This window comes from Vipera ursinii (assembly GCF_947247035.1).
Source record: "Vipera ursinii genome assembly, chromosome: 13".
Lineage (NCBI taxonomy): Eukaryota > Metazoa > Chordata > Lepidosauria > Squamata > Viperidae > Vipera > Vipera ursinii.
Window position 1 is genome coordinate 2,658,149 of NC_139526.1, and position 12,764 is coordinate 2,670,912.

The 12,764-nt window shown below is 45.7% G+C and overlaps 1 protein-coding gene across 1 annotated transcript in view; it reads right to left on the reverse strand.

The window, feature by feature from the left end:
- Positions 1-5,518, reverse strand: part of PKD1 (polycystin 1, transient receptor potential channel interacting) — a gene marked incomplete at its 5' end in the record, with an annotated part of 165,510 nt that extends 159,992 nt beyond the window's left edge. Inside the window, one exon of the mRNA XM_083373148.1 lies at positions 5,217-5,518. Coding sequence (XP_083229274.1) covers positions 5,217-5,518 — 302 coding nt within the window. The remainder of the gene's footprint in view (positions 1-5,216) is intronic.
- Between the last annotated feature and the right edge of the window lie 7,246 nt (positions 5,519-12,764).

A 12,764-nucleotide genomic window follows, 5' to 3' on the forward strand; every position in this document is an offset into this window, starting at 1 on the left:
TTTCTTGAATATCTTTTGCATATTCCACCAAATTTTAATCCAAAAACCTTTAACCTTTTTGTGCAGAATAATTTGGCCTTTTGCCCACCCACTGAAAGGCGTCCGTATCAGGCGGGACTTTCTCAGAAAAAGATGGAGCCGTTTTAAAGCACCTGCAAGATTTCCTTGTGTGCCTTTGAGTTGTTAGGTGACTTACAAACTAGAGAAGACAATTTTCATCCAGTGAATGGTCTGCGATTTAGTTGCTTCACTTTTCCATGTCTGTTTAATTTATTTATATAGATGTCCAACTCACACAAAATGACTCCAGATGGCATGCAATGTTAAAAATCCAGTTAAAAATTCACCACTCCCCCACCCCAAGAGTTTAGCATACCTCTATTGGATAAGTGGTCACTATTGTGTAAATCAGTGATTCTCACACCTTGGCACCATGAAGATGCGTGGACTTCAACTCCCAGAATTCCTCAACCAGCATAGCCAGCAAAACACTGGTGCAGATGACAGTAGAAGGAGTAGACTTTCTTCTCCTGCTCAACTGTATCCAATTCTCAGAAACCACCTGGACACGTTTCTGCAATTTTCTTGGCAACGTTTGTCAGAACTGGCTTGCCATTCCAAGGGCTGAGAGAAAATGGCTGGTCCAAGGTCCCCCAGCTAGCCTTGTGCCCAAGGTGAGACTAGAACTCATGGCCTCCTGGTTTCTAGCCCGGTCCCTTCACCACTGCACCAGATCAGCTCTCAAAAGGAGAGAGATTTCGCTGTAAATTTCGTTTCTTTTATTTTATGGTACTTTATCTTCAGTAGACCAATCCAAATCTAACTTTACAAACAAAACCAAAGTGGGAAGAAGAAAATGCAGAAAAGTAGGGGGGGCGGGGGGGAAAGAGAGCTGACATTCATTTAAATGATTAAAACAACATAGTCCTGTGCTGCCAAAACGACATTCAATTCAGCTCTGAATATACTGACGAACTTTCCATTTAGTTCTGGCTAGAAGCATGATATAATGTGTTTGTTATGTTCAACCAGGCCTAGTTTACAACTGCATCTATCTTTCAGACCCAACAATCAAACCCTTCAGAATCTTGCATTTGTCTTCTCAAAGGCTGGAGACATGCCTAACTTCCCCAGCACAGACAGACAGACAGACACACAGAGATACACACACACACACACACACACACACACACAGAGAGAGAGAGAGAGAGAGAGAGAGAGAGAGAGAGAGAGAGAGAGAGAGAGAGAAGCAATGCCTAATTTAGCCTTCATGCTAAGGAGCTGATGCGCCAACATCCGTGGTGGCCATCAGGATTGCAAAGCTCCCGCAGGCCTAGCAGATACTCACCAGATTGCCTACTTTAGCAAAGATTAGTTACAGGTAGTCCTTGAATTACAACCACAGTTGAGCCCAACATTTCTGTTGCTAAGCAAGACAGTTGTAAGGGACTTTTGCTCCATTTTACGATCTTTCCTGCCACAATTATTAAATGAATCACTGCAGTTGTTAGGTTAGTAACACAGTTGTTAAATGGATCTGGCTTCCCCGTTGACTTTGCTTGTCAGGAGGGTGCAAGAAGCGTTCACATGACCCCGGGACACTATGCAACCGTCATAACTAGGAGTCAGATGCCAAGCATCTGAATTTTGATCATGTGCCCATGGGGATGCTGCAACGGTCGTAAGCGTGAAACGGAACTCCAGTGCCATTGTAACGTTCGAGGACTACCTGTATAACTTTAGGAAGATATCACGACAGTGTAGGAATACGGGAAGTGCTTTTCATCTGGCAAATATAATGACTGCCAATCTCAGCCAAATCACTTTTCAGAAATCCCAACAAGCATTTCAACAGCAGCAAAATGTTAGCAATCTCTGTGTCTCAGATTTTTGCAGATCAAAATGATATTCTTCAAATAACACCATTTAAATGTTCTTTTTTTAAAAAAAAATACACCATCTTCCATCTGCAGTGCCTCTCACTGTCTAACCGTGGGGTCAACAGCAGCACAGCCCAACAGTTTCTGGGGCCCCTTTAAACTCATTTATGAACTGTCCCCTGCAAACTTCTCAAAAACTGATTAGGTGTTCCCTTCTACTCCTGTCTTCTTCCTATAGGATGCAAACATTCCTACACGACAGGCTGGAACACAACTAAATCCATTAGGAAATAACTACAAGTAGTCCTTGACCTATGACCACAACTGAGCCCAAATTTTTTGTTGCTAAGTGAAACATTTGTTAAGTGACTTTTGTTCCATTTTACAACCTTTTGTGCCACAGATATTAAGTGAATAAATGCAGTTGTTAAGTACTGTGGGGGGGGAATTATTTGATTCCCCTGCTGATTTTGTAAGTTTGCCCACTGACAAAGAAATGAGTTGTCTATAATTTTAATGGTAAGTTCATTTTAATAGGGAGAGACAGAATAACAGAAAAATATCCAGAAAAACACATTTCAAAAAAGTTATAAATTGTTTTGCATTTTAATGAGCGAAATAAGTATTTGATCCCCTATCAATCAGTAAGATTTCTGGCTCCCAGGTGTCTTTCATACAGGTACTGAGCTGAGATTAGGAGCGCTCTCTTAAAGGGAGCGCTCCTAATCTCAGCTCGTTACCTGTACAAAAGACACCTGTCCACAGAAGCAATCAATCAGATTCCAACCCCGCCACCATGGCCAAGATCAGAGGTGTCCAAGGATGTGAGGGACAAGATTGTAGACCTACACAAGGCGGGAATGGGCTACAAGACTATCGCCAAGCAGCTTGGTGAGAAGGTGACAATAGTTGGTGCGATTATTCAGAAATAGAAGAAACACAAAAGCTCAGTCTCAATCTCCCTCGGTCTGGGGCTCCATGCAAGATCTCACCTTGTGGAGTTTCAGTGATCATGAGAATGGTGAGGAATCAGCCGAGAACTACACGGGAGGACCTTGTCAATGATCTCAAGGCGGCTGGGACCATAGTCACCAAGAATACAATTGGTAACACACTACGCTGTGAAGGACTGAAATCCTGCAGCACCCGCAAGGTCCCCCTGCTCAAGAAAGTACACATACAGGCCCCTCTGAAGTTTGCCAATGAACATCTGAATGATTCAGAAGACAACTGAGTGAAAATGTTGTGGTCAGATGAGACCAAAATTCAGCTCTTTGGCATCAACTCAACTCGCCATATTTGGAGGAGGAGGAGGAATGTTGCCTGTGACCCCAAGAACACCATCCCCACTGTCAAACATGGAAGTGGAAACATTATGCTTTGGGGGTGTTTTTCTGCTAGGGGGACAGGACAACTTCACCGCATCAAAGGGACGATGGACGGGGCCATGTAGCATCAAATCTTGGGTGAGAACCTCCTCCTCTCAGCCAGGGCATTGAAAATGGGTCGTGGATGGGTATTCCAGCATGACAATGACCCAAAACCCACAGCCAAGGCAACAAAGGAGTGGCTCAAGAAGAAGCACATTAAAGTCCTGGAGTGGCCCACCCAGTCTCCAGACCTTAATCCCATAGAAAATCTGTGGAGGGAGCTGAAGATTCGAGCTGCCAAACGTCAGCCTCGAAACCTTAATGACTTGGAGAGGATCTGCAAAGAGGACAAAATCCCTCCTGAGATGTGTGCAAACCTGGTGGCTGTGATTGCCATCAAGTACTAAGTCATGTTTTGCGAGGGGTCAAATACTTATTTCACTCATTAAAATGCAAATCAATTTATAACTTTTTTGAAATGAGTTTTTCTGGATTTTTTTGATGTTATTCCGTCTCTCACTGTTAAAATAAATCTACCATTAAAATTATAGACTGATCATTTCTTTGTCAGTGGGCAAATGTACAAAATCAGCAGGGGATCAAATAATTCCCCCCCCCCCCGCACTGTAAGTAACATGTTTGTTAAGTGAATCTGGCTTCCCCATTGAATTTGTTTGTCAGAAGGTCACAAAAAGTGATCACATGATCCTGGGACACTGCAACTGTTATAAATGAGTCAGCTGCTAAGCATCGATTTTTGATCACGTGACTATGTGGACTCAGCAACGGTTGTAAGCGTGAAAAATGGTCATAAGTCAACTTTTTTCAGTGCCATTGTAATTTTGAAGAGTAAGTGAACCGTTGTAAATCGAGGAGTGCCTGTACTGTAACTACAAGAATGTAGGTGGTGTTACTGACAAGAGGTCCCAAGCAGACTCCATTTTACACTCCCTGGCGCCATTAGCCTTGCGATGCGCCATCTTGAAAGTAACTGAAAACAGAGCTAAACTTAAAGAAGGAAAGAAACTTTACACATACACCAGCCTGATGAATACAATGTTTTAAAAATGCAGGAGCCCAAGACAACCAAACTTTTTCCCTCCAGTCCCTTCCACTTTCCTGGGGTCAAGGAGGCCCCGCTCACCCGTTCTCCCCCCCCATTTTATCCATCTGCATCTTGCCAAGGAAAGAGGAACGGTCCCTGACCCCACAAAGCAGGTGGAGATCTGTGGAGGAAGGAGAGTTGGCCCCACTTTGCAACGGGGAAGGTTTTCCCCCATCTCCCCAACTGGTTCAGGATCTAGCAAGGAAACTCGGGGGCCACATCAGCTCCAAGCAAGGCTGCTGTCTTCCTGCCAAAATGAATTAGTGGAAAGAGATTTGGGGGGGGGAGTCCAAGGGTATGGGGGCTTTGAGGGAGGCTGGTTGGGCACACTCGCCGGCTACCCCTCCTCAGAGCATCCAGGCTGCTTCATCTGGGGCTTCTGGAGCCGGTGAGGGTGGGTGGGCGTGCAAGGGGGCGAACGTCTGCCACCATGCAAGGCAAAAACATCCCAGAGCAGAACCGTCAAGTCGGGGCCCCCTCCCCAAGGGCCAGCCAGGATGCCCCAAGGAAGGACCGCAAGGAGCATCTTCCCGGCCCAACCAGACCCGGAGACTCAAGCGCTTCTCCCCAACTTGGAAAGCCCATCATCCGGGGGAGCTTTCAGAGGCCCGGAAGGCAGAGCCCCCTCAGGCCCCGTGCCAGGAGCTGCCCCCCCCGCCCACTGACTCTCCAGCTTGGCAGCCCCGAGAGGCGGAGGGTCCATTTACGCGCCAGCCAGCGCCGCGCGAGGCCCGCGATCCACCCTCCCCCGCTGCCCGCTGGTTTGCAGGCGGCTCCGGTGGCGGGGAGTTCCAAAGGCGGCGGCGGCGGCAGATGCAGGCCAAAGACCCCCCGCCCGCCCGCCCGCCCGCCCCTACTCACAGCGCGACGGTGCCGGCGGGCCAGGCCGGTGCGGGCGGCAGCTCCAAGCCGCGGGCGGCGCAGTCCACGGCGCAGGCGGCGCTGCCCAGGGCGCGGCAGGCGCAGTCGGGCCCGCAGGGCGGCTGGCACCCGCGCGGGGTGGCGCTGGCCCCGGCCAGCCCGCCGCCCAGCAGGCAGCAGAGCAGGCACCAGCGCCGCCAGCCCGGGGCCGCCGCCGAGGAGGGCGACGAGGCGCGACGGGGTCCGGGCCGGCGCCCGCGGCCGTTGGTTCTCGGCGGCCGGAGGCAGCGCCGGGCAGGCATCGCTTCAGCGCGGGCACGGCATGGCTGCTGCGCCCGGGCCGCCCCTCCGCTCGCTGGCTCGGAGGCAGCGCCCGCCCCGCCGCCTCGCCCACGCCCCCCGGCCCCGCGGAGGGGACGGACGGCCCGCCTTCCCAGCCCCGGCAGGAAGGAAGCGAGGCCGGCCGGCCGGCGGACCGCCACGGCGGCACCAGCAGCAGCGCCGACCCTCGGGCTCGCCCTGCGGGGACGCCCCCGGCCCGGCTCCCCCACGGGAGCCCGCGGAACCCAGGCCCGACCCCTCCCCGCGCCCAAGACGCCCCGCGGAGCCGAGAGCCGCCCCGGCCGAAGGTCCGGCGCCAAGGGGCCCTCGCGGCGCAAAGCAGCCGAGGGTGGGGGACCCCCGCCGGACCCCCTTTGTCCCTCAAAGGGTGGGTGTGCGCCCCCTCCCCCGATGGGATTCGGGCGACGTTTCGCCAAGAGGAGGAACGCGGGCGGGCGGGGGGGCTGGCAAGTCCAGCTGGGAGCCCTTCCACCGCTGCCCGCCTTCACGCACCCCGATCTTGCCCAGGGGCTGAAGCGCTGCTTTGGAAACAAAGAATTGTTTTTAAATGAAGACACCAAGTTGAAAAAAATAGTTTGCGTTTAATGGAAGCGGTTTCAATGGTTAAAAGGATACCAGTCAGTCCAGGAAATACGCTTACAAGCCTTTCCCAAGCCAGATACTAACACTAATAGTACCAATATAACAGGGTAGAAAGGAACCTTGGAGGTCATCTATCTAACCCAACCTCTGCTCAACTAGAAAACCATCTACCGTGCCTGGCAACCCAGTCTTAAAAACCTCCAGTGATGGAGCCTCCACAACTTCTGAAGGCAAACTGTTCCACTGATTAACTGTTCTCACTGTTAGGAAGTTTCTCCTTATTTGCAGGTTGCTTCTCTCTGATTAGTTTCCATCCGTTGCTTCTTGTCTTGCCTTCGGGTGCTTTGGAGAGCAGGTGGACCCCCTCTTGTGAGTGCCCCTCAAGTACTGGAAGGCTGCTATCTTGTCACTCCTAGTCTTTCTCTTCATTAGACTACATATCCAGGTCTTGCAACCACTCATCGTATGTTCTGTATTTTTTATTTATTTATTTTACTGGATGTATGTATGTATTGCACGTGCAGATGGTTTGGGAAAGGTTGTCAGAGGAGACCAATGGGAACGGTGGGAAGCCATCTCTCTGGCAAGAAAAACATTGATACTTTCTGAAGATCAACTGGTTCTAGATCTTTTGGTCTCCTCCATCGTCCCCCACATCTGGTCTTTCCAAGCTGGGAAGCAGGTGACTTTCTTCCTGAGATAAGGGGGTTCACAGGAACAGCAAAGCCTTGTCCTTCTCTCAGGCCTTACATCTCCTTTGCACCCAACCCATAAATCAATGCCAGGTACCTACAGAAATACAAAGGTAGCATTCTTTGGAGGGCAAAGAGAGAATTCACAAGAGGAATCTTTCTCTACAGCCTACTGTTTAATGGCACATAAGGGGTGAAAGAGGAAGCCTATTGCAATGCCTTCTACATGGGGCTACTCTTGAAAACTGCTCGGAAATTACAACTGGTCCAGAACACATTACATGTTACATGTTTTTGTGTGAGCTGTACTCCCAGTTTCCTTCTGGGGGCAGTTCAAGGTGCTAGTTCTCACCTTTAAAGCCATGAGGCATGGTTATTTGCAGGACTGCCTCTACCTTACAGCATCCACCTGATCAGATACAGTGGGCATACTCCATCCCCTTCTCTGAAACCTTGTCAGCTAGTGAGACCTGAGAATTGTGCTTTTACGTGGCTGTCCCAACTTGTGGAACACCTTCCCACCAGTGATTTGACAGCCCACACCTTCTAGCCTGTCAGAAGGTCATTAAGCTGGGTTTTTTTATTACTGAGATGTACAAACAGAAGGTATGGGAGAAGGGTAGCTGAAGCTGCTGTGGTCATCCCAAGAGAGTTTTCATTTTGTTTTACAACTTTTAATGATTTTTATTATTGTTTTATTTATTGTTTTATGGTGCTTGTGAGCAGCCCAGAGCTGCTTAAGATGAATGGCAATGTAAATATTTTAAATGAATAAATAAATTATTGTAAGTAAAAATACAGTTAGCTGCAAAACTAATTTAGATGCTGTCAGATTAGGATACATAAAGTAACTATATAAGGGGGGGACTGTAAAACCATGTTAATCATAAGCAAATCCAATACTGTACATAACATTTTCCCAGTCAGCAAATCTAAAAAGAGCTACACAGAATAGAGCTACACAAAATAGCAACAAGAGCCTTTCTAATTCTGGTCAAATAAACCGACTTTATATTCCTTCCTTTTAAACAAAACAATCCTGTTCTCGCATCCATTCAGATGATTGTTGATCCTTGTTTCAAAGTTCCTCAAAACTTTAAACAACCTCTTTTATAAGTCCAGTAAAAGGAAAATACTCCAAATGGTATATGAGATTGTAATTTTTACTTCTGAATTTTTAAAGTCACATCCAGATTTTCTTTATATCTAGTTGCAAAATCTTGTTCATGTTGTTTCTGGATATACTTTATTGCATATTTTTTCTCTAACATCTAGGAACAGATTGTTCCCAAGAAGACACAACATAGCTGATATTACTGATTCAATGCCCCAATGTGCAGTTCCTCAAAAATGTCGCCGAACACCATTATAGCTTATTTTGTTATGTCTCAAATATTAGAAAATAGTTTTTCTTTCCTTACAAAAATTCACTTATCCTTTAAAATTAATTTCAAAAACTTTATGTCTGAAGTCCAGTATTATTATGTTTTCTCACCCATTTAAAACTTACTAAAGCCAAAACTTTGACTTGCTTGTTGTTTATTTTAAATTCTTAAAAGTTACAAAGATGCATCTTCATATTTTTATACAGGTACTCCTCGACTTACAACAGTTCATTTACTGAAAGTTCAAAGTTACAACTTCATTGAAAAAAGTGGTTTATGATTATTTTTCACACTTATGACCGTTGCACGGTAACCTGATCAAAATTCAGACAATTGGCAAAATTCAGACAGTTGGCATTTATAACGATTGCATTGTCTTGGGGTCATGTGATAGATCACCTTTTGCGACTTTCTGACAAGCAAAGTTCTCTGGGTGAACCATGTTCACTTAACAACCATGTGACTAACTTAACTGCAATGATTCACTTAACAACTGTGTTGAGAAAGGTCATAAAATGAAGCAAAACTCACTTAACAAATGCCTTGCTTAGCAACAGAAATTTTGGGCACAATTGTGGCCTTAAGCCAACGACTACCTGTATTAAGGATTCAATGCATTCACCCAGTGTTCCACCCTTGTCATTTGTAAGTGTCTTACTTCTCTAAAGCAGTTAATCTGCACTTTCCACATGTGGTTAGCAAAGGAAATGCAAACTTTTAAAGGCTCTGGGGCAAGCATGGTGAATTCCCTCGCCTCCTGGTTCTCCCATCCTCTGGAGACTGCTGCTTTGCAGGCTCTTTGTGAGAAGCAACCACATGGAGTACAGGTTGGGCATCCTCTTGCATCCTTTCTTTATCCAGAGAGGGTTGGAGTAGCCGCTCTGCTCATCGATTCCCTGCCCTTAACTGTAAACATGGCTCTGCTTCTTCAGTTCACCATCCTTTCCTGGAAGTGTGTCCATTTTGTATGATTTATGTTTATGCTGCAACAGCTAATGCAGAAGAGGAGGCATTTTTATGGTCATGTTTAGTCTGAAGTTGACAGAACGTGTAAGATTGTAGTTTGAGACTGGAATGCCAAATTGGAGACATTAAGGATGAAAACATAATCGGAACAATTATGGAAATAAAAATGAAGCAGGAGAAAAATGTACAAGTTTCTGGTTTCTTGGATTGCTAACACAAGCTTCCAACAATCAAAATGACGTCTAATACGTGTGGACATCTAGCTGGAATACCCAGAAAATAAACTGACTATATTATTTCTAGAAGGAGATGGAACAGTTTAGATATAACAGCAAACACATAACCAGGGGGTGATTGTAGAATAGATCACACTCACATGCAAGTTCCAAGTCAAACTAAAGTAGGAAAAGCCAACCAGTTCCACAACATCATCTTGAACACATGCCAATCATTTGCAAGGAGAACATCAGGAATTATTTTAAAACTCTGAACTTCATAGATAGGAAGCCATAGGAACTGCAACGCATCAAAAAAGTTGTTAAAGATGAACACAAAAAGAGACTGACAAAGACCAAAGAAACAGAAGAAAGCAAATCAAATGTCAGAACACAGGAGGGAAACTTGTCAAGAAGAGAAACTGAAATCAGGAATGACAAAGATCTCAAGAAGGAACGGAACAAACGATTTCAGGGCGCTGCATTGCAAGGAATTTAAGCAGAAATACAAATTCTGTAAAGACATCAAAGTGGAAGCAGACACTGAAAACAAGTTTTCCATCGGATCTGAAAAGGAAACATGGAAGGAGGTCAAATTGATATGCGAAAGGATGCCAATGGACAGTTAACAACTAATTTAAAGAAGATTAGACAAAGTTAGAAGAAATACTCTTTGACCTATAATCAGACAGTTGTTCCTCTGTCCTGGTCCTATTAGACCTCTCAGCGGCTTTCAATACCATCGACCATGGTATCTTACTGAGGTGTCTTCGGGGGTTGGGAGTGGGAGGCACCGTTTTACAGTGGTTCTCCTCCTACCTCCTGGGCCGCTCGCAGTCGGTGTTGACGGGAGGGCAGAGGTCCGCCCCGATGCCTCTCGTTTGTGGAGTTCCTCAGGGGTCAGTCCTCTCGCCTCTCCTGTTCAACATCTATATGAAGCCGCTGGGTGAGATCATTCGTGGCTTTTTCTTTCCACCCCGAACCAACCCAGTGATGCCCTCGACGTGATGTCCCGTTGCCTGGAGGCGGTCCGGGTCTAGATGGGGAGGAACAGGCTTCGGCTCAACCCTGACAAGACTGAGTGGCTGTGCGTGCCGGCATCCCGGGAAATTCAGATTATTCCATCTCTTACTATGGGGGGTGAGGTATTACCCCCTGTAGATAGGGCTCGGCTCGCAACTTGGGTGTCCTCCTAGATTCACAGCTCTCCTTGGAAGATCATATAGGAGCTGTGACTAGGGGGGCCTTCGCCCAGGTTCACCTGGTGCGCCAGTTGCAGCCCTATCTGGACCGGGATGCCTTGCGTACAGTCACTCATGTTCTCGTGACCTCTCGTTTAGACTACTGCAATGCTCTCTACATGGGGCTGCCCTTGAGGACTACTCAGAGGCTTCAGCTGGTGCAGAATGCGGCTGCGCGAGTTGTGATGGGGGTTTCCCGATACTCCCATGTAACACCTCTACTCCGCGAACTGTGTTGGCTCTCGGTTGCCCTCCAGGTGAGATTCAAGGTGCTGGTAATGACCTATAAAGCCCTAAATGGCATGGGTCCGGATTACTTACGGGAGCACCTGCTGCTGGCATCAACTTCCCTTCGTCCAGTGCGCTCCCACAGAGAGGGCCTCCTCAGGGTGCCGTCGGTCAAAGAGTGTCGACTGGCAACCCCCAGGGGGAGGGCGTTCTCTGTGGGCGTGCCAGACCTTTGGAACCGTTTACCGGTTGAGCTCCGGATGGCTCCTGACCTTCGCTCCTTTCGCCGTGACCTAAAAACTTAGTTATTTGAACAAGCCGGCCTGGTCTGATGGGTTTGGGGTATTTTAATATTAATTTTATTAATTTTTATTGTAATTGGGCTACATTATTTAATTCTTTCTTAACTTTTGTACATTGTATTTTTATCGTATTTATTGCCCTGTACACCGCCTTGAGTCCTTTGGGAGAAGGTCGGTATAGAAATTAAATAAAAATAATAATAATAATAATAATAATAATAATAATAATAATAATAATAATGCAACAATTTGAAGTTACAACAACACTGAAAATAGTGACTTATGACTAGTCCTCACACTTAAGAGCATTGCCGCCTCCCCATAGTCACATGATCAAAATTTGGCAACTGGCATGCATTTATGACAATGGTGGCATCCTGGGGTCATGTGATCACCATCTGTGATGTTCCCAGCCAGGTTCTGACAAGCAAAATCAAGTGAGAGAAGCCAGATTCACTTAATGACTGTGTGATTCACTTAGCAATTGTAGTGATTCACTTAGCAGCCATAGCAAAAAAGGTCATAAAATCGGCTATGAGTCACTAAGCAACTTGCTTGGCAACGTAAATTCTGTTTTGTTCCAACTGTGATCATAAGTCAAGGACGACCTGCATGCTGTGATTCTGTACTGTGGAGAGGTCAATAGCCAAGATTGGTCCACTTTATACAGAAAATAATTTCAAATCTTCCTAGGAAAAAGTAATGCAAAAGAGAATGAGTTATGATTTTTTCTAATGATGCTAACAAGCTAAATTAGCGTCAGGCAAAAGAGAATCTGCTGCTATTTCACAGGATATATTTATTAATAATAAAAATTTAGGTTCCCGGATAGCTTCATATTTATATGAAATGTTGATCCCTAAATTCAAGAAAGCTTTAATTTTAGTTTCTTTGGAAGGAAAATAGATTATTCTCTTTGAAGCACAATATTGTCCATGTCGCATGAATGTTATCAAAACCATGAATCATGTTTCTCTTTAGGGACATTCATCATGAATTGATCACCCTTCTCTTATCTAAATTTCTAGGTCATTCTGATTTGACAGCTTTCTTATTAAATGTATGTAGTTCACCGTAGCAATTATATTTCCCCCTTCCCCCCAAAACAGGAAGGCACAGAAATGCTTTTAAAAACATATATTAATGAAATGCATTTTGTCTATATGAAGATTTCTCACAATTTGCTAAACAATCAATACCTGTTTGTGATGCAACTCTCAGGAATAAAACTAAATAATAAATAAGCCATGATGAGCAATCCGTTGCAACACATCTCAACACACCAAACTTGGAAATGTTTACTGAATAGTAGGTGAATTACTGCATCTGAATTTCCTGATTCTCCAAAGCTTGGTAAACCTCCCCAAAAGTGCCAGCAAATGCTACTGATTAACAGAAAGTAAGAAATGATTGAATCCATGAAGAGTATTTATATTCACTAGACTTAATTAAATTAAATTAAATTAATTAAAATGCTGCTTCCAGTGAGACAGTATAGTCAGTTTGTTAATCCATGTGGTGCTTTGTTGAAATTTTTGCAGGGAAGAGCGGTCAAGTCTTTCGTGCACTTTTAATCATTTGGTGGGAAGTCTGAA